This window comes from Plutella xylostella, chromosome 9, assembly GCF_932276165.1.
Source record: "Plutella xylostella chromosome 9, ilPluXylo3.1, whole genome shotgun sequence".
Classification (NCBI taxonomy): domain Eukaryota; kingdom Metazoa; phylum Arthropoda; class Insecta; order Lepidoptera; family Plutellidae; genus Plutella; species Plutella xylostella.
Window position 1 is genome coordinate 7419715 of NC_063989.1, and position 26358 is coordinate 7446072.

Consider the following 26358-nt stretch of genomic DNA (forward strand, 5'->3'; position numbering starts at 1 on the left):
AGAAGAGAACTACAAATAAAGTAGGAAATTTATTTATTTATTTACTTACGCTTTATTGTACACAGTCATACAAACAAACAATATACCAAACAGTTACAAATTTAAAACATAAAGGACGTATACAAAGGCGGACTTATTGCCAAAAAGCAACTTCTTCTAGTCATCCTTCAACGAAATTTATTATTATAACCTAAAAGACAACGCATAATATTATGAACTTTCATAACCAGCCTGAGTTTATCAAATTACCCGACATTCAGGCAATTACAACTGCTGTTGGCAACACTGATATTGTCATTTTTCTGACAGTGACAGATGACGTACAGAAACAGAACGCAGCCAACTTCACATAAGTTTTCTTTGTTTTTTCATGTGATAAAACGTCACGCGTGCGTGTCATACTCGTCATTAAAATTTAATTCAAATTCCAAGTTCAGTGAAATCTTTGTTGTTTAAGTAAACATAACTAAGTATATTTCTCGGTACATACTTTTATTTAAATTATGCATTAGTAATAACAGTGTAAATCGAGTTCTCTGAAGAAGGAGCATAGTTTGGTAAGTCAACCTTGCTTTTCCTACAACCCGGCAAACCTACCCGGCTACACTATTTTCCATTCAACTTAATTCTATGAATTATATCTGAGCATTTAAACCTCACCGTGGCGTTGCACTGCAAATAATTTTGAGGTAAACATTACTCAGAATCCTATGCCCACCTAAATTCTGCATGTGTACTCTGAATGCACTGTATTTACTTAATAATTCCAATACGCCGATTGGTGGTTGACTTATCACGTGAGTAAAAATGCATGGCTACAAACGACTACCAGCCACCCTTGACTTCCCCTTAGGTTAGGGGAATTCGTAATAATTCTTATGGGAATGTTTTATCATTGATAATTAATTTGATTTGATAGTTAATTACTTATTAAAATAGCTATATTAATAGATGCCTAGAGTTACTAAATTATTCACATCATTCCATTATTGTCTGCTGCAAGACTCTGTCTCCAGCCTTCCTCTTCCAATGACTACCGGCTACATGTGTAGTGTGTAGACTGTGTAGCGCTGGTGGTCTTACAGGCTGGAGGGTGGACCTCACTATTGCAGCCTCATTGAGGTATTCATTACAGAACTTGTCTACCTTAGCTGCCATTAGTTCTTTGGCAGATATGACAGAATCCACTGCCACTTCAGCTGGTAGATTTTAAAAGCTGTAACCTTCGGAAGTTCCAAGTTTCCAAGTTCGGAATCTTCCAAGAAACTCCGAGCACAGCTCCTTCCATAGTATGCTGTACATCTTTATACGGGAGGACCAGTCCAACCATCTGTGTCTATTTCTGTACCATTAGTCATCACCAGCAGCAGCATTAGTTGAACACCTTTTTTCTCAAACAGCAGAGAAATGGTATATGTGATAGGTAATCTCTGAGAGGCCACTCCTTAAATGCAGGTTTTGGAGTGCAACAATGATACAGAATGCCAATTTTTCTCATCATTGTCATGCAAACTAACCCAACAACTGGAAAATTGGCCAGCATCAATAGAGGGGAATTTCTAAAACCATTTATTGTTGTGGCCAAGAGAGTAGAGATCTATACCTACAAACCATAGACAGTTACCAAAATACATTAGATGCCACGTCAAACAATTCATTTATGGACCCAACAAAGATATAATGTCGCTAAATCATCCAATAACTATACTTAGATAACAATAAAGCCTGTTTATCGTTGAGATCGGCGATACCGCTTCGGGCCGATATCGCCGGCGTCGTTATCGTGTTCAGTGAGCCTTCACCTGCACCGCCAGCAACATGGGAGAGTATCGCGCCAACAAGGCCGGCATCAACGCCGAGGCGCAGGCGCGTATCCACAGCAAGTACAACGACGACATCGCACACGAGACCCTCGAGTGGATTAAGCTGCTGACGGGAGAGCCCGCCAACACTGCCGGAGACGCTGACAACCTGTTCTCGGTCCTTAAGGACGGCACCCTGCTCTGCAAGCTCGTCAATGCAATCCAGGAGGGCTCCGTCAAGAAGGTCAACCAATCAGCGATGGCCTTCAAGTGCATGGAGAACATCAACGCGTTCCTTGAAGCCGCCAAGAAGCTCGGCGTGCCGGCCCAGGAAACCTTCCAGACTATAGACCTCTGGGAGCGGCAGAATCTCTATTCTGTAGTCACCTGCCTGCAGTCCCTCGGCAGGAAGGCGGGAAATTACGGCAAGCCTTCGATCGGGCCGAAGGAAGCGGATAAGAATGTTCGAGAATTCACCGAAGAACAATTGAAGGCTGGACAGCACGTGATTTCGCTACAGTACGGCACCAACAAAGGCCAGCAGTCTGGCATCACCTTCGGCAACACCCGTCATATGTGAAGAGTAGTACTTATTAGGAACCATGTGATTTCTATCCTTGTTTTATATTTTTTTATGTCTACATTAAAGATTATATAATATACTTATTTCTTTTTATCATCATCAGCCCTCTTGCACCCACTGTTAGATGACCTGCCTGACCTCTGCTTCCCTGCAACCTTCCTTGCTGATGTCACCTAACAATATTTTTAATTATGAGGTCATCGATTTATAAGAAAAATATATTAGGTAGGTTTTTTAAGCTTTATCAATTATCGCTTATCACGTTATCGCAGAAGGCAGTATAAAAGTAGTCATCGTGCAATGCACCTATCAAGGTATAAATTCTGCAGGAACGCGTTCATAATCTTTTTTAGATAAAGTCTGAGGTACTTATGCAGGCACTTGAAAGTGTTATTATATTAAAATTATAATAATTACACTACTTAGTTAGCCGATTATGTGTGAGGAATGTTTTTATGCGAATCCCCATACTCGAACAGAGAATACATTGACGACTTGGGTGGCGTGTGCCCTGATTGCCATTATTGCGATACGATTTAGACAGAAGCATAAATACCTAATGAAATACTGTGGAATGTGCTGACTGCTGGGGAATTGGTAATCTTTCTCTATGCTTTGGAATCCCTTTAACCTTTTCGTAAATGTCAAGGCAGTAGTGGGTATCCACGCCTCGCTACAAAGTCTACAAATCCACCCAACCTATAAGATACGTACTTATTAGGAAATGCTAGCTGCACGGTGCTACTACCGATGCCGTCTCAAAAGAATCTATATGAATTACGCTTATAATAATTTATGTAAAATTTAATCATCTAGACTAAATAAATATGAAAGGAATAGGTACTTAGTTCTATAAGAAGTAACTACAATTATAAATTTATTGAATCGCGGTTGCAAATACCAATACTGTGTCCAAAGTCTCAAGAGAGGCTTACAATAAAACAAAGGCTGTGACGGCATTCATCAACAAGAGACCCTCAGTTTCAAAGATTCTTTACAATAACAAAATGTATAGGTACAGTGTACCGTACCACTGCTCTAATGTCGCCAGCGGTGGAAGTATCTCTTGTTTCGTGACAGAACTAATTCACGCGTATCGAAAAAAGACTCAGCTTCACGAATCTTGTGATGAGTCAATCTGAGTCTGTAAATACTAAAATGCAATCTGAGATCACAGCATATGGTAGAAATTCAATCAGCTCTCCCTGTGTTTTTTATGTATAACACATTTCCAGATGCTTTTGCACATGAGCCCCTTTAGTACTCATGACTCATTAACTAAGTAAATTAATTGCAGTTTTATTTTCGGCCAGAATCGCATTGCAGACTCTACCATGTGCCGCCTCCTCCTCTTGTATACTTACTAACATCCTCTTCAACATTATAAACATACCTTTTGGCCAAAGAAAACATGGTCGTATGCGTTTGGTCCTCAACAATCAATATAAAAAGGGTACAATTTAAATCGTCACCAAAAAAACTTTTTGTACGCTAAGCTTTAGCACCAATAAAATTGATTAGGACCATATTAATTAAACTTAAACCAAAACCGAGATACCCAAACAATAACGTTTACGTTCCAAAATAAATAAACACGCCCCAAAATAATTGTAAGTTTACCATAGAAAATCTTTTTCGTCGCCAAAACGGATAAATCATCACCAAATTATACTATACTAAAATAAAAACATTGACACCAAAACTAAGTGTTCAATTTTTTTTTACTATCACCAAATTATCCTACCCAAAACACACACAGATAGACAGGTAGGTAGATAGATAGATTCTACATGTATGCATACGACCACTCGCTTTTCGCTGTACATGTATGTATAATATGTATTTACGTGATAGGTCGCACCTTATCGTAATTTTTAACGATTTCAATGCACTTACACACATAGGGTTCATCTAGATTCTAGATATGCAGGTTTCCTCACGATGTTTTCCGTCACCGTAAAAGTCCGTGAGACTTACCTATCATCATCATCATCATCAGCCAATAATCATCCACTGCTGGACATAGGCCTCTCCCAAGGAGCGCCACAACACTCGGTCCTCGGCCTTCCTCATCCAACCACTACCGGCTACCCGCCTAAGGTCGTCACGCCACGCCTACGCTACGTTTGCCTGTTCGTGGTCTCCACTCGAGAACTCGTCTACCCCAACGGTTATCGGTTCTTCGGCAGATATGACCAGCCCACTGCCACTTCAGCTTGCATATTTTGACAGCTATGTCGGTAACCTTAGTCCTCTGACGGATAACCTCATTTCTGATACGATCCATCAGAGAAACCCCAAGCAAAAATTTAATTTAAATTCCTTATTTCTATAGAATTTATGGGTACATGGCAGAATTCAAACCCTCGGCGAACTACACGAATGGGAGTCGAGATGGCGTAACGGATAGATTTTTTACTAGGTACATGCTAGTTATTTAATTAATTCATAAAGCAATTTAACAAGTGACTTTGTTTTGGGGTAAGCTATTTATTAATTGGTATAAACTTAATTTTTAAGATTTACTTTTACTTTTTTTGCTTAGAAATATTATTAAAATGATAGTGATAAAATATTATATTGGTTACATCTATTTAGCGATGATATACTTTATTTGGTTTGAAATTAATTTTAATGGTGTTAATATAGTTTTACAGTATGCAGTAAAAAAATATTTGGTTCATTTCAAAAATATTATAGGAAGCATGATTTGGTGATGATTTATCCGTTTTGGCGGAGATTTCGAATTTATTGGCGGCAGTACCACATAATTTCTGGTGGAGGTTTAAATACAAGCCATATAAAAAAGCCCCGCATCTAACGGTCTCTAAAACAAACACCTAAAAGTAATAGGGCCCGTACACTTTTAAGCGACACCTGCATGGCAAATCGTCACGGTCATGTCAGTACCCCCATGGCACCGGAAACGCTGGCCGTCACGCGTCGCGCACAACGGAAGCGCGGATATACGTACGGATGGATCGGGATACCGGCGCACGCGCAACCTAGGGACTTTGGGGCAAAATATTGGACATCTGGACATATGGAGTCATCTTAAATTGATTCTTTGTAATGCTCAGTATGTCGTTTATTTCTACTTATCATAATGTGGCTGTTTATTGTGACTTGAACTGACTCGGTCGGAGTTAATTTTAGAGTATTACATTATTATTAGCTATAGCTTGACGTATTTGGTTGTCAGGACAAATTTTATAGGCACTGAAACTCTGTAAACATTCTCAGTTTCGTGAAAATCTTTGCACCTTTGTGGCGTAACTGTTGTGAATCTTTCCGCTATAAGTAAACGTAAGCAATTACAACTCATTTGCATTACGATTGTAGTGAGTTTACAGAAAGTACCCATAATTTGAGTGATTCCTTTCTCGGTTGTGTTATGCTATTGCATATTACGAGTGTTATTTGTTACCATAGCGCACTGTTATTGATTTTCTTTTATTGACTTAGCAGACTTGCAGATTCTGTTATTAGCATTCGGTGCTGGTGTGGTCAGTGAATATTTATTGTTTTGCTCATTATCAGCAGATCTAAGTGACACACATGAACTGTTTAAAAAAACATAGAAAGCCAAGTTTATTCAAAGTTTAAATCCAGTCTAGACGACAATATCCGGACCTCATCCAAACAATGCTGCTTCATTTTGTGATGTTATGTACCAAGTAAAGTTTATGATAAATTGCAGATTGTGATAGGCAGGTTTATAGCAGAGACTTGAAGTGGTAGAAAGTTTTAGAAACCTCAATTTGCCATTCATGTAGTGAAATTGCTCGATAATCATGACTAGATTAACCATTACACAACTGAAGAAAAATGCTGGCTAGTGACTCGTTTAATGCGAGATCTCCGATCATACTCTTTAGTTTAAAAGTTGCGTAGCAACTCATACAGAAACCCCATGGATGTTGCATACGCCCTAAGAGAAGTATACTCAGGCATATACGCAGCCACAACGCGTATCCAATCCCTGCAGCTGAAAAGGTTTACAGACGCAGCAATTCCAAAATCCCAAACCAACACTCTATTCCTGACGCATACACAGGAAGAAAAAGAGACCCTGACCAGCCAAGGGTTTGGAGAAGGAACGGGATCACGCGTCTTAACCATACACGAAGCACAGGGATTGACGTACGAATCCGTCATTATCATAAAAACAAAAGATAAAATAAAGTTGCACGATAGCATACCTCACGCAGTAGTGGCGCTGTCGAGGCACACCTCCGCCTGCACCTACTATGCGGATGACACCGAGGACGCTATCGGCAACCTCGCTAAAACGGCAATAACAGCACCGAAGAAACGGATCCTCGAGTACAACCTAAAGATGGCAATAAAAAATCGGGACAAAGAGGTCGTTGCCCAGCAATCAAGGCTTTTGGCAACGCAAAATGGAGCGGAATAGGAGAATTTTGATTTTAATTTTATATTGACGGCCAAACCGTATTGCATGTATTTTATAGTTTTGTTATGTATAGTATATAGCATGTATTGTATAGTTTTGATATGTAGGTATTGTATAGTATATCATGAATTAATATTATCTGTATAAGAACTAACCAATAAAATTAAGATAGTTTTAAGAACACTGTCACACATTAACACCAGGCAAAACAACAGCGATGACAAAAGGAGTGTGTGGCCACTGACAGGCGTCTGTTAAGTTCTCTGAAGACAGCTGACACTGGCCCTACCCTTCAAATGTTTGTTGCCATTATAATTGTAAGTGTGACTGTGTGAAACAAAGAAAAAAAAAATAAAAAATAAAAAATAAAAACAAGAAATGCACAACTGGGGGTTTTTAGTCGGTTAAAGGCCGACACTACCTGGGTCCCCTTCCCAGGTGTCTGTGTAGATTTTCCTCCAGGAGTGCAAAAAAAAAAAAAAAATATTAATAATATATAGGTATATATATATATAAAAGATAAAATATATATATTATAAGCTTCCACATTGAGTAGTGAGTAGTTAAAAGATGAAGACAAAAAACAACCAAACTCTCACAATATATTGATCTCTCAAAAAGGCACGGACATAAAGTCTGTGGAGTGATAATAAAATCTTAAAAAAAAAAAAAAAAAAAAAAAAAAAAAAGTGGAGATCAATGTTATGATTTTACTACTGCATTACATAACTTGTTCCAAATGTAAGATTGTAAAGTATTTCCACGTCATTGGATATCGATCGTTCTTGCAAGGCTTCTGACGACACGGCAGGTCGACCGCGTTTGCTTCTAATCTAAGCAATGCCTCCAGCCCCTCGGACCGCGAACCTGAGGCTACCGGTTTCCAATCCGATTATATCGCTATCCTACTCCATCGCCATTCAATGGAACGGGATAAACAATGCGCTAAGGAAGCTACTGAAGAACGCCATGCCTGTTCTCAAAGGCTTTACTTTACTTGTACAGTTACTCGATTGACGCAAACAGATTAGCTGAATCGTAACGGGATGATCCTACGTTAAGAACTTAATACGATGCACACTCCAGTTGCAAGCAATGGAGGAATTCTATAGGAGTATAAGAAAATGTACATAAAGATCTAATTATAACAAATGAGCTTATTGAACTTATGAATTTACTGGCCTATATTTTATGTAATCATGAAAACAAAAAAACCCGAGAATCGGAGCGTAAAGACTTAGTAGTTGAATTCATGAATTTATAATACGCAGATAAGTACTTGATCGTAGTTTTCGGAACCATCGTTGTGAAACATCTGCGGTGGTTGTGATGGAGGCGATTTCTTTCCTCCCATTGACTGCTTTTCAATTATTTGCGTCACAAAGACCACAATTTTCAATGGTCTATGAATTTTGAGGCATTGCGTTTTATCTTCAGAGTATGTGCAAGTTGCAATATACTGCAGCCTTGAGAGCCTCGTCACTCGCCTGTCTCCACCACTTAGACCCGCAACTGCGTTGTTATTTATAGTCTTTCCCATTTCCATTAGTTGTCTGCACGTCACAGGGGTACGAGTTCTCAATTGATACGGCCCTGTGCAGACCCCGGCATGTATTTATTCGTTAACCTGCATCATATCGATGCGGATTGACCTCATTGACTTGTTCATTCGAAAGACAATTGTTTTTCTGATGCGCCATCGCCATCCTTGCTATTAATAAGAGGGTTATTGGAGTGAGTTGGCCGCTTCATTCTACAGCTATGTCTAATTTGAGTAATCTACGACTAATTGTCTCATTGATTGCTTACAAAGTGGTAATGCTCTACGGAGTTGCAGATATATTGTTCACAAACTATCGTTCACTGTTTCCTACGTAAATTTTATCATTATTTATTTTATACAGGAAATCTGGTGTTGTTGGCATCAGTTATTTTGAGATTAACAAATGCTACTTACCTAGTCATTATTATCTAATCTAATTTATAAAGTATTTAGTTACGTAAAGTATCTGGCACGGAAGTGAGAATGTTCCATGTCGTCGACCAACAGATTCATTGTTTCATGTTACCTATCTGATCTGTTCGTTATTGCAACTTGCATTGTGGCTATCACTATTTTTATCTGTTCTTCTAATACCCGTTCCCGTTTAGGTCTTCTTTTCAGAATATTTATTAGCTCTTTTGTATTTTCCATAAATCATTTAACTACCTTCGTCGTATCTACCTCCAACAGCGTCGTAAACTCTGCCGGGATAAGCCGCAGCGCTGATGGCCTACTTAGCGAGCACCGTTACTATGTTGGTTCGAAAGTAATTGGCTGACCGACTGAATGGTCAAACTTCGCCCCATAACGCAAAATATGTATTGAACAAAATAAGCGTAATTTAGTTACTCACCGACAGTATAGAGTACCTTAAAATAACTGAGAAGTAATAAATTAACTTTCATTTACGAACTATACGACTTACTCAGCAATACCATATTTACTAGATAATTGTTGAGTAATAGACAAATCGACAGACTTTTGAAATCCGATTTTGACATATTGTTACCAGCAGTTAGCTGGAACCTGAACTCTCTAACTTATGTCCCTACACTGGCAAACCGTTGCATTGACCGGAATATGCCGAGAGCTGACCGACATCATTACCAAAACCCGTTGCGGGAGTCGCCGAACAAGGACCGACCGGCCCACAACAAACCTTGGCATTGATCACCTCTCAGACATCACCACTGACTAATGAAGGCTTTTGTTTAACTTATAAATGTTATCATTATCAACATTACACAACGCATATAATTTGTGGTTTCGTGATCCGGATATGGGCTATAATATTGAATTCGGCTTTTTTCATGACAACGAAATGAATGGCATAATATTTTGCACATATAAAACAGAGTTCGACGAAAATCGATTTACAGCGTAAAATGTTGCGACTTTTATTGCTACTGCAATTACTTGCATGACTGCTTTCATCTGACGGATTAGATTGATCAATTCTGTTTTTGTTGACTGTCGAAACTGTATTTAAAAGAAAAAGAATCTATTTGTTCAACTCAATTCACCGACAATGACCATATACAAAGACGGTGTTGGCAGGATTAGATCCTTGAACTTCATTCACATTTCCGACGTCAATTTCGTTCGGAATTCGCAAAGCATTAATGAGAATCTGGTAGCTGGAGTTGCAGAGCAGGTGCTTTTATGAATTATAATTGCGGTTCACCTACGCGTAGATACAGACGTGGGCAATCACCGGCGCTGCCTTCCGCCGCCCGAGCAGCGCCCAGTCCGCACCGTGCTGTGCCCGCCGACGAACGTGCATGCCATGCTCGCCCAACCCCGTGCTATACTCAACTAAACATCACGCTAACTGTGCTCAACCCAGTGACATTCTCTCATGGAGTTCCCGAAGTGTTAAAACCTGTGATTAAAACTTATTGTGGATTTTCATCCAGGTGAGACAAAGGAAAAACGCTCGGCCAAGAAAATTGTTTCAACGAAAGGTTTTTCAGTGTTTGTAGCTGAACGTCGCTCGATAAAGATAAGATTAAAGAAGTATTTGTGGCACGTAGAATGTTCCAATATATCGATATGTTTAAGCTATTATTTTTGTAAAATATCTATAGACGAGATGTTATCATTTTATGTTAGTTTTGGTTGTAAAGTAGAATAACCACAGACGATGATAACAATATAATAACATACGCTGTTGACTCGGTGCATATTTTACAAACTTGTGTGAACATTTTTCAGTTTACGACTTTGTGAAACATTTGCTTTACCGGCACGTCATGCTTTATCATCTCTCTAGCCTTTGTTATCTCTACATATTGTATAGCATCTAGTCCCAAGTTAGTACTCTGAATAACTTTTTGGTGAATGATCTTTAATATTTATGTTCGGTCTTTCCTAATTCAGGATATCAGATTTTACACTGCCTCCTATTCGTGACATTCGCAATGTAAATCAAACGAGTATCTAATTCGCGAGACCCCGGAGGTCATTGGGGCCGCATCACAAATGTCAATTAAGCTGTCCTACACAGCCCGTGTGCGCCGTGTGACTCACTCTGGGTCACCATTCGCCGCTATTTCTTTTTCAACAACTATATCCACTTCTTTTCTTACTAAATCGGCTACATCATTAAACAAATGTTTAACAGCTGTACAAATATTGATATTCTTACTAGACTTGTGGAAATTCATATTATAAGAACGACTTCAGCAACATAAATTTGTTATTATATTAGATTAATTATTACATAATATGCATTTTTGGGGCGTATTGCGTTTATTAACTCACACACACACACACACACACACACACACACACACACACACACACACACACACACACACACACACATACACAAAAATTCACATGAATAAAGAGCCAATACCTTTATTTAACATATGTAATTAATTAATTAATAAATTGTTTAATGTTAATAACCTTGTGTAACTAAGTAAATCTAATCTTAAACCTTAAATATAATAAATATATTTCTGTGTATACTATTTAAGCCTAAGACACCAAAATTCTGCTATAATAAGTCATATATGGCTGCTAGTTCCTGGGGAGTGGAAGCCAGTGTCTATAGCACAGGTCTATTCCTATTATAGGCAATGGCTGTCACCTTTTATGTCACCTTAAATTGAAATAGCCAACTTGTAACGTAACTAATATGTCTTACTAATTTAATTGTAACCCAAATATTGGCAAATAAATGATTATTATTATGATTATGTTGTGTCTTTACCATCACGGGACCATGGGGTCCCGGGCATTTGGAAGGCGTGCATGGGGCCGAAGCCAACATGTAGAGGCCCGTTTGACAACATTAATCTATATGAAATGTGACACCAACCGACGATTTTCCCTGTGTAAACTATGGAGTAAACCAAGGGAAAATCCCCGGTTAGTGCAGGACTATTGTAGGATATGGAGAAAACTAATACAGGGTTATGGAAGGGGGTGCTAAATGGACTGGGTAACTGGGACTATGGAAGGACTATGGCCCCTGCCTGGACCTATATGTTTCACACACGGATAAAAAGGCAGGGGGTGACTCGCACACACAGTAAATGGGCCCCCCAAAACAGTCGCTAGCACATTACAGTGACGTAGCAACAAGGGGGCAACATGGCGTGAGGTGCTAAGGATGGAGAGGTATTCCACTTATATATTTATACTATATATATATATTTATACTTATATACTTATGATTATTATGATTATGATTATTATTATTATGATTAATGTTATTATAAAGCAATTGAAGCACCTACAGAATACTTCTTGGAATTTAGTAAAAGTTTGCTATTTTTATCTGTTTCATCTGGAATTATTATGGTAGTTATGCTATTTAGTAATTCTTGTGACAGCAATTGTCGCTAGCGTGCGAAACGGTTACGAAAGTATCCTTGTTAGAGGAAGGTCTTAAGTTTCCTCACAGATGCGAATACAGCTCAGTAACTTGTAACTCGAGATTATATATATCTATTCCATTACTAATGAGATTCGCTGAAAACTTCAATGATTTGGTGTCCCTAAAAAACTATTTTCTCACCACTATTTTCTCAAAGAAAATTGTCTTAGAAAGGTCTGTTGAAATTGGAACATTTGGTAAAGAAATGGCTAGTAGGGCGCGACCGAACCGACCCATTCGAGGTCACGAGGTCAGTCTATGGCTAGATGATATTCCATTGTTGCTCACCATGCTTTTAGAAATGTCAAAGGTCAACAGCCCAGCCCTAATGGAAGATGCCAAATGTCGACTGACTATAATGTTTATGTCCTGAAAACGTTAGACTACCTTTTTCATCATAGCCAAATACGAACACGGACTGATTTCGACCATTACAAGTTTCGTTAAAGCAAAACTCTAGAAAACTGCATGGTTCATATCCGATCAGTTTCTTCTCACTGAAGGCTACTATTATAAAATGAACGTCTCCATGCAATGCGATGTTATAATAACTGGTTATTAAAATTGATAATTATAACGTATGCATTAATAAATAATTATTCATTATATCTAATGTAAGGCACACGCGCGATAGTTTTTCAAATGAGGTCAGAATATTAAGATAATTTCAGAAATCTAGTATTAATATAATATAACCTGTTACTTGCTCGATTAATGTGTTCTGATAATCCTTTGTCCATTAACAGTGTATGTATGGATAATATGGATATGTAAGGGGTATCCGCTTACGGTAATGGTGTAGAAAAACGTGATCGTGACATCTAATTTCACCATAATTCTCCGACTCTTTCTTGCTATGTAATTTATAGTATATCCGCGACGTATTTTCTGTTACATTTATAATCCTTTCGCAATATGTAATTAACTTTTATTTATGTAATTTTGGGAACTAAAATTATCAATGTAGCTTGTATGAGCGTTAATTATTTTAATGATGTGGTAGATTAGTTCTGTAATAGTTCTAACTTCTAGCATGTGCATGTAGATTGTCACCATAATACGAGAAGACTTATGTCACATCTATTATTTCTGCATACGTTTGCTCAACCTATTGTTCGTGTGCCTATAATTATTTGGGGAACTCTGAACATCTTTCAATTCTTTTGAAATGGTAATAGGTACCCACGAAACTTATTTTTCTTTTGTGCCTCAGTCGTCGGAGCACATAATGCTCTCGTATTATTTCTATTTACGCTCGTAACTACATTATGTATGTATGCATTCGTTTGTTTTTCTCGTGTCATCCGCCATGCTGTATGAGTGACTGGGATGGAAAGTGGGCTTATTGCGTACTCATGCTATTTGCTTTCTTTAAACTTCTTTTGATGGTAAGTTTCGTTATGAATTAAGATCATTATGCCGATAGCTAAGTTAATGTTATCCGGTTTTGTGTAACAAAACGTTGTGTCAACATTTTGGTTGTGTTGATTTAATAATGTATTCATAGCTTCAGTTTAAATGGGCCTTACAATAAGATGAAAGTGTCGTTTGTTTGTTTTTGTATGAACTATGAATACTTCTGTGATCTACTTCTCAGAGTTTATTTACTTTATAATTTGTCGCTTCTGAATAGAAATAGAAGCTTTTTAAACTGCGGTATCTAAAGCAATACCATGCTTTTTAGATGTAATAAGATTTCTTATCCCATCGGTAGCACTCCTGCCGCGATAGATCGAGTTTCCCATTACTTTCACCGTTTAGCAAGATTGCTAGTGTCCGTTACACTTCTTATACCGGTGTCTTTTAGGGTAAAACTTTTTCAATTTCGAAAAAAAATATTGTTCGTAGGGAAAGCCAAAGACCCCATAAGAGCTTAATATGGTATCACAACACGATATGTTAATTCGACTTGTAGGTGTATGTATGTACATATTTTGCTTGAACTACGCTACGTACGATTGTAGCTATAGCTATGGATATGAATATAAAATAATTACGGCGCTCATCTATTATTTAAAGTATGACTTATAAAATCAATAATCGCATCCAGTATATTTTATGCTATTTTGTGTCCAGCTGTTTTTATTTTTATAAAATAAATAAATAAATATGTGGGGACATCTCACACACAGACATCCGACCCCAAGCTAGGCAGAACCTGTGTTATGGGTGTCGGACAGCTGATATATCTACACAAATACATAGATAGATAGATACTAAATATAAATATCAACACCCAAGACCCGAGTACAAATATTTGTCTTCAAACAAATATCTGCCCCAGCCGGGAATCGAACCCGGGACCTTCGGCATAGCAGTCAGGGCCACTAACCACTACGCCATTCGACCGTCAACAATGTTTGTTTAAAAGCCGCCGAATGTATTTTTGTGAGTAAAGTTCTTAAAGAAACATCTAAGATCTCCATCTCCCACTGGCACTTATAACCAGGTACCGTAACATTACGAATAAGATATAACGCCAGTTTTTTGATACCACAATTAAGTTACATAACTATACCGCGAACGTGTTTATGGGTTGGCTCGAAAGTGAGTTAATGCTATTCACTATTTATGTTTTACCGGAAACACGGTTAACGGACCCACTTTTAGGGGCACGCTGTCTGCAAATACCTACTTAATTATTATTAATATAAACCATGGGATTTTTTAATTGTGTAATTCACTGTAACATTTTATGCATGATCGTAATTCAGTGCTACAAATGAGTCAGCTTACGTTTTTACTGAGAGCAATTGATTTAATCGCTTAACTATAGCGGAGTTTCTTGAAATGCTGTTCATTCGAGATGATGCGCCGGCGGCGATGCAAGTTTTTCCTGTGCGTCATCTTAATTAGTACATGTTTTCTCTTCTTGTGCTATTGCAAAATGGATTAAACACATGTTTGTGGAAAAAATGCGCTTAAATAATTATATTCTTATTCACATGGTAACATAACATTGGATATTATATACATATGCTTTGAAATGACTGCCACTGAGTCACCCCGCACCGTGCTACATGACTGAACAACAATTACTATGTAAAACAATCCGAATGTCCTCCATGCAACGTTTGTCTGGTAGCGCAATATTCACACTTCCATATTTGCCTACTTCAGATTAATAACTACTCTGTGTACTCGCTACGGACTCGGGTATACCGTTAATCCTCAATGCTGTATGTATGGAGCTCCCGTTCTCTACAGACGGGACGAGACATCTGAAAAAAACCGGCCAAGTGCGAGTCGGGCTCGCGCACAAAGGGTTCCGTAGCAGCAAAATTACAGTTAAATCAACCTATCTCAAAAACTATAAGAGATACTTTGATCAAACCAAAAATCGTTGAAAGAGTTAATTAGCATGCATCACCTCTATTTTTTTTAGAATTTTATACCCCGTAGTTATAAAAATAGAGGGGGGGGGGGGACATACTTTTTACGACTTTGAGAGCTGATATCTCAAAAACCGTTCACTTTAAGAAAAATGTTTTTTAGAAAACTTTATATCATTTTAAAAGACCTTTCCATTGGGTATGTACATCGAAAAAAAAAATTTCATCCCTCAGTTACATGTATGGGGGGCCCCACCCCCAATTCTTTTTTTTACTATTTAGTGTCATATTTTTGTAGCGGTTCATACAACACATCAAATTTCATCACTGTAGTACTTATAGTTTCCGAGTAAATCGGCTGTGACAGACGGACAGACGGACAGACGGACATGACGAAACTATAAGGGTTCCGTTTTTGCCATTTTGGCTACGGAACCCTAAAAAAACAGTTTTCAGAAATTTAACTTTATTTTGATACCTACGATATCTCGACCTGACATTGACCTCACAACCGCATTCACTGCATGTCTAATTAACAATAGATCTCTTTTTGACCTCGTCACTTGAAAAAAGATAGTTTTCTTTGTTCAGCCTGTCTGACTGTGAGTCAGCGCCAGCGGATACTAATGTATTTTGTAAATTATCAGATTATAACGTTTGGTATCGAAAAGATTAGATTTTTCGTATCCTGTAAAGGCAAACGAACGTTTGAATTTTAAGGTTAATAAGTTTTTGATTTAATCAGAAATAACGAATTCACGAGTGGAGAACAGCCATCCAGCTCACTGGACCTTAGGTACAATAGGTAGCCAGTATTATTGGCTGTTGATGATAGAATACATGTCTTATTTCCCCTGTAAACGCGAGGTCCGAATCCAATTGTCCTAATCCAACTAATCGGACGACAGGACCCTTATTTCGAAATTCCTTACGTAGAAATCGCTACGTATCTACGTAATAATAATATATCACCTGTCTGATACCCATATTAGGTACAGACTCTGCCTAATTTGGATTCCGATGACCGTGTGTGAGATGCCTCATATCACAGGATCTGCCAATAGTTTACCTTCGGATGGCCGTATGTGACATATACCCCTACATATCTTTACTCCCATTCCAGGTGCCGTCATGACGCTGGACAAGCAGCTGGTGTGGGCGCGCGACCCCGGCGAGACGTACCTGCTGGGGCGCCTCCATGAGCTGCTCGGTGATGAGGCGGCCGTGTTCCCAGTAGACAACAAGTTCCCCAAGAAGGTGTGCAGCTTCGAGGATATCTTCCCCGCCGGGGACCCGAACAAGGATGTCGATGATAACTGTGAGTTTTCAGTTTCAATATATTTATATTTATCACACAACCTTAATTAAATTACAAACAAAACCGGTTATCTGGTGTGTCTGTGAATTCAGACTTCACTCTTAATAAACTAGGTAGGTATTTAGTTACATTTAAGTTGATGATGATGCTGATGGTGTGAATCGTTTTAGAGATTTAGAGGAATGTTTGTGCATGGCCCTGAGCCTGACCATGATTTGATTTGATTCCCGTCCGCGAGGTGGGAATGCCAATTCTGGTTCAGGACAGATCGGGTAATACATGTTTCAGAATGTTTCAATAAGGACACGTAACATAACATCAAGGAAAATTGAGTGCATGAATAATAATTCTCCTCCACTTATAGCACAAAAGCAAGAGTGCCTATTTTCAAAGTATCCACGCTGTAACCAATTTAACAATAATTATGTTCATGAAAATAAAACAACAAAACTTTTATTTGACCTATCCATTGTTAATCGTTATCAAGATTATCACAAAGTCCTCATATTCGCATTGTTCGACTGAAGGTTGTTGATATTCGTGACGATAAACCAATTCCGTTCTTGTTGTGTATTTGTAAAAATAAGGTAAAAATACTTAAAATACAAGCTTGGTGGAATCACTCAAAGATATTTATAATAATGTTTACATAAATAGTTGCAATATCCGTTTATAACTTCCTCTCACAACGTGCGATGCATTCCAATAAACGTATAAATGAAGTCCATTTAATATTATCCATTGATATTAGTATTACCAATGATATTCGCCACCGACGTTAAACCGGTACTTATAATGCAGATACTACACTGCGGAGTATAAATCAATCATCGCGGCTTGTCGCGTGGGAGACTGGCAGACCGTATATAGAACTAATGTATGCATGATTCATACAAAACTAATGTGAGAACCAAAACTATTGTTGCACTGGTACCATTTTAGGTAAATGTAAGCGATATCTTGTGAATGGTTTCGTGATATCGTGAATCGTGAATATCGTGATGCATGGATGCTGCTACTGAATATTAGCATTATCGATTCATTTTACGAATGTATTTATGTCAGTACATTTCGGAAGAACCCATACCCAATGCATGCGATAGTTTGCTATGAGACGTTAGATTTGACATTGAACATGCAATGGTCTACGACAAAATAATCCATAACTGAATATATGTATAATAATGCGATCAATAAATTATTGTACGTCAAAAAGTAGATTTTCGTTTGCGTGTATCGATCGGGCGAACTGATTATCAAAAATAACTGAATGAATATAATATGTGAAATATTGATAATGAAATCGTGATTATTATTGAGTCACTCCTGTAGGTACTCCCTATAATAGATACAATTCAGGGCATAAAATAAACATGACATCTGACTACTTTTTTCTCGTTTCAGGTGAGCTTATGTTCCTCAATGAGGCCACACTCCTCAACAACATCATCACAAGATACAAGAAAGACAAGATATACGTAAGTATTACGTGCATTTGAATTAATTACGTATTCAAATTCATAAATGTGTAACATTTGAATTCCAAAAGCAGATCGATCAATTATTTTCTTTTTGTGTGATATGAATTTTGACCCATACCTAATGGGTAGAAATATTTATCATAGATGTTATGGTCGGTTATTCATTACTCGAATATAAAGTAGATGCTATAAAAAGAAATCTTTTACACGTTTTCTTGCTGTTTCTAATTTCATAAAAATTGTATTTACGATCTGCATCTATTTCTACGCATATTACATTGCACACAAACTAAAATTCCTGAATGCCTTATCTTGAAATATTTGTACGCCCTATGGCATAGCATAGAGGAACTTTTTTAATTTTACCACCTTACCACTAACCTGTGTTAGACAAATAAATAATTTTGAATTTGAATTTTTCAGACCTACGTAGCGAATATCCTGCTGGCGGTGAACCCCTACAAAGACATCAAAGATATGTATTCGTCGAGTACTATCAAGAAGTACCAGGGGAAGTCCCTGGGAGAGCTGCCGCCGCACGTCTTCGCTGTAGGTCTGTATTAATTGACTACCTTTCTGAGTTGTTTTACATAGAAAATGTGCTAGGGTGTTAACTGAAAAAACGGTTGGAACGAGTTACTTCTATGGTACTATAACACGGATGAATGGATTGGAATCGAGTTTTTTTTGTTTAGAGGTGCAGATTCGCCGATTGGGTAATTCCTATCAGCGTACACAATGCTTTTCCTGCAATTTCTCTATTTTAGAGTAGAGAACTCAAAATTAAACATTAAGTAAGCTAAGAGAGGCCGCATACTGCATTCTGCGGCTTGCATTATGTCACCATGAGGGACATACTAACCTAAATGCTTGGAATGATTAGCTTACATACACCACATACATAAAATGTTTAATAAATCCCACAAAGACCACATATGTCATAATCTCACAAATATTTAAATTAAGATGGTCTGGCGCCGTAGCAAGCCGTGTGTTATATAAGTTTGTGTATACACTTAGGCTGTACCTGAAAACCACCTAACTAATCCCTGCATAACAGCATATGCTGAGTAGGGAACCTTATAACAAAATATTCCCCCATTTCAGCGGACAAGGCGTTTCGCGACATGAAGTCCCTGAAGCAGTCACAGTCGATCATCGTTTCGGGCGAGTCGGGCGCAGGCAAGACAGAGTCTACCAAGTACATACTCAAGTACCTGTGCGACCTGTGGGCCAGCGGCGCCGGGCCCGTCGAGCAGAAGATTCTAGATGGTGAGTGCGGTGTTTGAATGATTTTCAAGAAGTTTGTCCTAGCGCGCATTGCGGTACGGTGAAAGAACCGCAAGTATTCTGTACCAAGTCACAGATTTTTGCAGTGTGCGTACCTCCACTGCACTTCATACATCACAGATTTTTGAGGGAGATAATAAGAGGCTGGTTGCAGCCTCAATGCGAGCTATCCCTTACTGTCACATACGCCCTTGACAAAATAAGCCTGGAATCGTTTGCGTGGCTACGTCTACTTCACGTTTCCACTTGTATAGTTAAACCCTCAAATTCATAGACCGTATTTAAAATTTGCAATGAGGTCAAAGTATACATTGAAACACACGAATTTCGACTCTTTACGTCAGTCAAAAAGATGAAATTCATATGGGTGTCATTTAAACGATCGCCAATTAAATCCGTTTTGAATTTGCTAAATAATAGGTTTGAAGGCAAAATAGTAGATTTGCCAGCAAATTTTTGCCCCCAAACAATTTTAAATCAATTCAACAATTAATCACTTAAAATTGCCGGGATTTATGATCAAGTGGCAAGTTAACATTTATGTATATATTTTAATAGGTATGTCCACATAACTCGATGTTATGTTTAATATTTAAATGAAACAAAAAATTAAGTTTAAATCATCAATATTCTTAATTAAAAACAACATAAACAACCTTCTTCTAATTATAACTTAAACCTTAATCTTCTTCTAATCAAAAGCAATCTTATTGTAATTAAAACTTAAACTTCCTCTTTTCATCATCATCATCATCAGCCAATAATCATCCACTGGTGGAGATAGATCCGCTCCCAAGGAGTGCCACAACATTCGGTCCTCTGCCTTCCTCATCCAACCACTATCGGCTATCCGCCTAAGATCGTCAGTCCAGCGGGCAGGAGGGCGTCCCACGCTCCGTTTGCCTGTTCGTGGTCTCGACTCGAGAACTCGTCTACCCCAACGGTTATCGGTTCTTCGGCAGATATGACCAGCCCACTGCCTCTTCAGCTTGCATATTTTGACAGCTAAGTATGTCGGTAACCTTGGTCCTCTGACGGATAATCTCATTTCTGATACGATCCATCAGAGAAACTCCAAGCATAGCTCTCTCCATAGCACCGTCTCCGCTAATTTGTAAACTCATGTATTAAATTGCTAACGAATTATAATGTTTTAATAACTGGACCAATCATAATGTAACTACTGCAATGCTGATAAAATATGAATTAAAAAGAAATCGCAACATGCGACCTAGAGTCAATATATTTGCTGGCAAATCTACTATTCTGCGGGCGCAGTTATTATTTGAGGAGCAAAAATAATATTCTGCATACAAAGTTTTTATTTATGTAATGAACTCAAATTTTTTGGCAATCCATCTATTATTTTAGATTTTTGTATTGATATTATTTGCTGATTCATACCAGAGGACACTTTTTATTTATTTGAGGACAAAAATATATTGTTGCGGTTGATCTATTAATTTGCTGATACAAGTTGATGACAAAAATAAACTTTGCTGGCAAGAAATATAGTTCCCAATTCATATATCACAACGTAAATTTTAAACCTAATGTAAAGTGTCAAAAAGCTCTATGAATTTGGGGGAAATTTTCTGGTTGCTTAATAGCCACGTCCCGTTTTGACAACCATACTATACAACAATCACAATCCGTAATTGCCATTTACAGTGCGTAACTTTAGTTTTTAATGTAATGTAAAATGTGTATTTATAAACAGCGAACCCGATCCTGGAGGCGTTCGGCAACGCGAAGACGACGCGCAACAACAACAGCTCGCGCTTCGGCAAGTTCATGGAGGTGCACTTCAACAGCCAGTGGCAGGTACGTACTTTGTTATATGTACAGGATGTTCAAAAAGGTATAGTGAGCTGAAAGAGGGATAACTCGGGGGGTTACCGGGCTGCATTTGAAGCATAGCTGCTTCGACGGCTGAATGGTGTAGTGGTTAGTGACCCTGACTGCTATGCCGAAGGTCCCGGGTTCGATTCCCGGCTGGGGCAGATATTTGTTTAAAGACATATATTATTGTACTCGGGTCTTGGGTGTTGATAATATTTATATTTAGTATGTATCTATCTATGTATTTGTGTAGATATTTCAGCTGTCCGACACCCATAACACAGGTACTGCCTAGCTTGGGGTCGGATGGCCCTGTGTGAGATGTCCCCACATATTTTATTTATAATTTATAGCTGAATTTTGTACAAATCTACGCACTCGACTCTTTTTATTTATTCATAACATTATTATCTCTTGAACTTTGCTTCGCCTTTAAGATCCTGTGAAATTCTGGGATAAAAGTAACCTACTTTTTAATCTAGGGTGATAGCTTACTACTTGCCAAACATCCATGCCTCCACACTTACAAACCTTCACGTTTATAATATTAGTTTGTAACCAACCAAAATCTACATTCCCAGGTGGTAGGCGGCCACATCTCCCACTACCTCCTAGAGAAGTCTCGGATCTGCACCCAGAGCGCAGAAGAACGCAACTACCACGTGTTTTACTTGCTCTGCGCGGGCGCACCGCCGGAGCTGCGAGCCCGACTCAAGATTACGAAGCCTGATGACTTCCAGGTACAGTTTTATAACTCCATACATACGTTTGTAAAACATAGCGTGAGCCCTATGACGTTTGATTGACAGATCCTTGCCTTCTAGTGAAATTAAATTGAGTTTTCCCTTGAAAACAAACAATAAAATAATGGATTTGACAGCTGTTATATTTGGGCTCAAGCTATATTTTTATTAGAAGTCTCGCATCTACAGTTCTACACCAAAAGTGCATAAGAACGTAAGGCAACTATCAGTGTTCTACCATGTTGTGTGTGCGGACGAAGTCAATCAAACATCATGCTATATTTGACCAAGAATAGTGGCCCCCTCTTAGTCTCATTGCTTTGGTGACCGGTTGTTACATTTCTTTAGTGACGTTAATAATTTATTCGTTGTTACTATCTCGGCCTTATGAATATTGATAATGCGCTAGTAATAAATTATCTCGATATGTTTAAATTGCATTAATCTCGATATGTAAAGTTATGTTTGTTGTTAGTTAATGTTTTATTCATACGATGTGTCAGTATGTCAAGTTTGCAACATGTTGATATTATGCAGAAAAAATATGTAATTCTTAGCATAAGAAAATAGCACTTACATAAATAGCTTTGACAGCCTGTTAAGAATAGAATAGAAGAGGCTTCTTTCTTGAACCTATTCAGAACTTAAATTTACAAAAGTAAGAAATTTACGCAAATATATTTTATTACGTTTAAATATTTGATGCAAAATGCCTTAGTGTTCTATGCACCCTAGATGTATCACAGGGCATCCAAAGTCATCTCCTGCAATCCTACACCAATTAAACCAATGCTATTCCCAATTTCAGTACCTCAAGAACGGCTGCACGCAATACTTCACCCGCGCAGAGTCGGCTCACCAGCTGCAGGCTCACCAGCAGAGCCAGCAGCAGCGCGCGCGGGGCGGCCTGCGCGACCCCGTGCTGGACGACGCCGGGGACTTCGCGAGGCTGCACCAGGTGACCGCCGCCAAGAGGCGATCTAGCGTTGTCATAGGACGATAAACGACACTTATCGCGATTCGGCATAAATACTGCGCCGTGATTAGTATATCGCTCATTAACCGTGTTTATTGATGCCGACAACGGACCCGTGCAGCGAGGACAGTATCTAATTGTAGATAAACGTCAGTATGTCTCAGATAAATATGGCTCAGAGCAGAAACTTGTGTAAGATGCTACGATTTTTGTACGAACAGACATTATTATTTACATACAGAAGAAACAAGTGAAAGATAAAAAGAAAAATCTTAGGGTGGGTTGCACCATTTAACTTTAACTATTACAGACGTCAAATCTCTTGAAGATTGATCTGTCTCGCCAAGAGATTTGACGTTTAATTTGTTTACAATTAATTACATTGCAGATTTGACTACCCTACTTTTCGGAATAATCCTTGCTTGCTTATGTGTATCTTACCTATTTCAGAATGTACTCTAAAGTTTACTCCCCCCATTCCACAGGCATTATCCCGTGTCGGCCTCTCCGAAGCAGAAAAAACCTCCGTCTACTCAATAGTGGCAGCAGTCCTACACCTCGGCAACATCGAATTCGAGGAAGACCCGTCTGACACCCGCGGCGGATGCCATGTGAAGCCCAGCAGTGAGGGAACTATGGCCACGGCGGCTGGGTTACTGGGAGTGGATAGTGGAGAGCTGAGAATGTCGCTGGTGTCGAGATTGATGCAGAGCTCTAGGGGAGGCATGAAGGGGACTGCTATTATGTGAGTGAGATTTGTTTGTTGTTATTTACAGTATAAGTTTATAGATAGATCTGGAAATACGGCGGCTTCAAGCGATTCTGTGGTAGGTTAGGTTAGATTAGATTGAACCATGCACAAAGTATGACTTACTATCACACACGGAGGACACTCGCGGCGCGGCGGGTGCCATGTGAAGCTGAGCAGTGAGGGCACTATGGCGACGGCGGCGTCGATTGAATGATTAAATAGGTGCTTCGTGAGTTCGACAACGTACAAAAGTGTATAACTACTTATGAAGCTGACTGTACTTCATTATCTATATACATATATCATCATCTATATTTGTGTATATTAGGCAGATAACTGAATTTAATTAATCGTTTGTAATCTATCTACAGGGTGCCGCTAAAGATGTACGAGGCGTGCAACGCGCGCGACGCGCTCGCCAAGGCGGTGTACAGCCGGCTGTTCGACCACATCGTACACCGCATCAACGCCAGCATCCCCTTCCAGGCCTCCGCCTACTATATAGGGGTGCTGGACATTGCTGGCTTTGGTATGTACTGGTAGTGTCGTTTGTTAGGATGTTTACACATTTACACATTCGACAACGCGATATAGGAGCGCGGCTGAATTAGTGCAAACGCGCGACCGTATCAGAAAACATCAAGGAAAGAATAGAGAGACGCGCGATAGAACACTACAGAAGTCATTGAACATCTGTCAGATCCATACAAGTAATGTCAGATTAAACATAGCAATGCTGCTGAAGTATGTAAAGACAAGGCGGTGTACAGCCGGCTGTTCGACCACATCGTGCACCGCATCAACGCCAGCATCCCCTTCCAGGCCTCCGCCTACTACAGGGTGGGCCAGTGAAAAGTTTAAATTTAAAAAAATCACAGAAAAAAAACTATAAGAAATATTTCAAAAAATCTTTTTTAATATAACGTCAGAAGTCGGGATTTTTTTTTGAAATAATAATAGTGTTCATATGACCACCGTCGCGACTTCGGCATTCTTCCAAACGAGAATGGAAATTTGTCAATACTCTTTTGCATATTGTTGGTATTGCCACCATCTCTTCCCTAATCTTTGCGTTTAATTCACGCAGCCTCCTTGGTTTATGAACGTACGCACGGTGCTTCAGGTATCCCCATAGAAAAAAAAACTACTGGGACAGGTCAGAGCTCCTGGGTGGCCAGGATATCGCCTCTCCGTGAAATCAGCTTTTCCGGGAAAATTTCTAAAACTACCGGCATGGACTCAATTGACGTGTAACATGTGGTTTCGTGTTGCTGGAACCACATTATCGAATTGTAACCTCAAATTCCTATAGCTTAGGGGACAGAAACACTCGTAACACTTCCTATGGCAATACCGAGGTCTCTATGCAACAAAATTTCCATTCTCGTTTGGAAGAATGCTGAAGTCGCGACTGTGGTCATATGAACACTATTATTATTTCAAAAAAAAATCCCGACTTCTGACGTTATATTAAAAAAAGATTTTTTTAAATATTTCTTATAGTTTTTTTTTCTGTGAATTTTTTAATTTTAAACTTTTCGCTGGCCCACCCTGTATATAGGGGTGCTGGACATTGCTGGCTTTGGTATGTATCTACTGGTCTTGTTGTTTGTTAGAATATTTATGCATTCGCCAAAGTGATATTATAGGAGCGCGACTGTATCGATGTAAACCCGCGCGCTACTGTAACAGAAAACATCTGGGAAAGAATAGAGAGACGCGCGATAGAATGCTACAGAAGTCACTGTCAGATGCATATACATAATGTCAGATAAGACATAGCAATGCTGCTGAAGTATGTAAAGACAAGGCGGTGTACAGCCGGCTGTTCGACCACATCGTGCACCGCATCAACGCCAGCATCCCCTTCCAGGCCTCCGCCTACTATATAGGAGTGCTGGACATTGCTGGCTTTGGTATGTTGTTCAACTTCTTTATTAAACTTTCAGTGGTGCTGACTGACATGAATCGTTACAAGAATATTCAGCAGACTGAATAGCAGCATTGCTCAAGCTTATCTTTAATATCCAATCAGGCCATGTCGGACTTGACCGATAATGAATGTTGCTCAACAATTTTATTGGTTGCTATGGTAGCAGTTATGAGGCGCTCCGTAAATGCCTCAATTGAGTAGTGGACATGGACAAATGTAATGCTAACTCATCTCCTCAGTACAGTATTATTCCGGTTTAAATCTGAGTAGGTAAACTTTTTTTTTTTTTTTCTTTTTTAACAAATTTTCTTAACAACTAGAAGTTGAAGCCTCCTTTTAGACATTAATAAACGTCTGTGCCAGGAGACTCCGCTCTTCCTATAAACATTAAACTTGTCAACATTTTTTGAAAGCATGCAAAGAAAATAATAATATAATTGTAATTTAAGTTATTTGAG

General features: G+C 38.8%; 2 protein-coding genes across 11 annotated transcripts in view; both read left to right on the forward strand.

Moving 5' to 3' along the window:
- The first annotated feature begins 1771 nt into the window (after nucleotides 1-1771).
- On the forward strand, nucleotides 1772-2463 carry LOC105392574 (myophilin). The gene has a single exon (XM_011564223.3). The coding sequence runs from the start codon at nucleotides 1819-1821 to the stop codon at nucleotides 2380-2382; it is 564 nt and encodes a 187-aa protein (XP_011562525.1). The 5' UTR covers nucleotides 1772-1818; the 3' UTR covers nucleotides 2383-2463.
- Nucleotides 2464-10028: 7565 nt separating this feature from the next.
- Nucleotides 10029-26358, forward strand: part of LOC105382282 (myosin heavy chain 95F) — a 30367-nt gene continuing 14037 nt past the window's right edge. For 5 of the 10 annotated variants that reach the window (XM_048622909.1, XM_048622917.1, XM_048622910.1 and 2 more), the window contains exons 1-11: nucleotides 10030-10261; nucleotides 16690-16884; nucleotides 18289-18362; nucleotides 18789-18918; nucleotides 19473-19637; nucleotides 21376-21479; nucleotides 22079-22237; nucleotides 23049-23198; nucleotides 23702-23961; nucleotides 24339-24390; nucleotides 25778-25883. In XM_048622909.1, coding sequence (XP_048478866.1) covers nucleotides 16698-16884; nucleotides 18289-18362; nucleotides 18789-18918; nucleotides 19473-19637; nucleotides 21376-21479; nucleotides 22079-22237; nucleotides 23049-23198; nucleotides 23702-23961; nucleotides 24339-24390; nucleotides 25778-25883 — 1387 coding nt within the window. In that variant the 5' untranslated portion in view covers nucleotides 10030-10261; nucleotides 16690-16697. Of the gene's footprint in view, nucleotides 10271-16689; nucleotides 16885-18288; nucleotides 18363-18788; nucleotides 18919-19472; nucleotides 19638-21375; nucleotides 21480-22078; nucleotides 22238-23048; nucleotides 23199-23701; nucleotides 23962-24338; nucleotides 24497-24726; nucleotides 24802-25521; nucleotides 25553-25777; nucleotides 25884-26358 lie in introns of all 10 variants that reach the window. The other 5 variants (XM_048622907.1, XM_048622916.1, XM_048622915.1 and 2 more) reach the window with 4 other exon arrangements.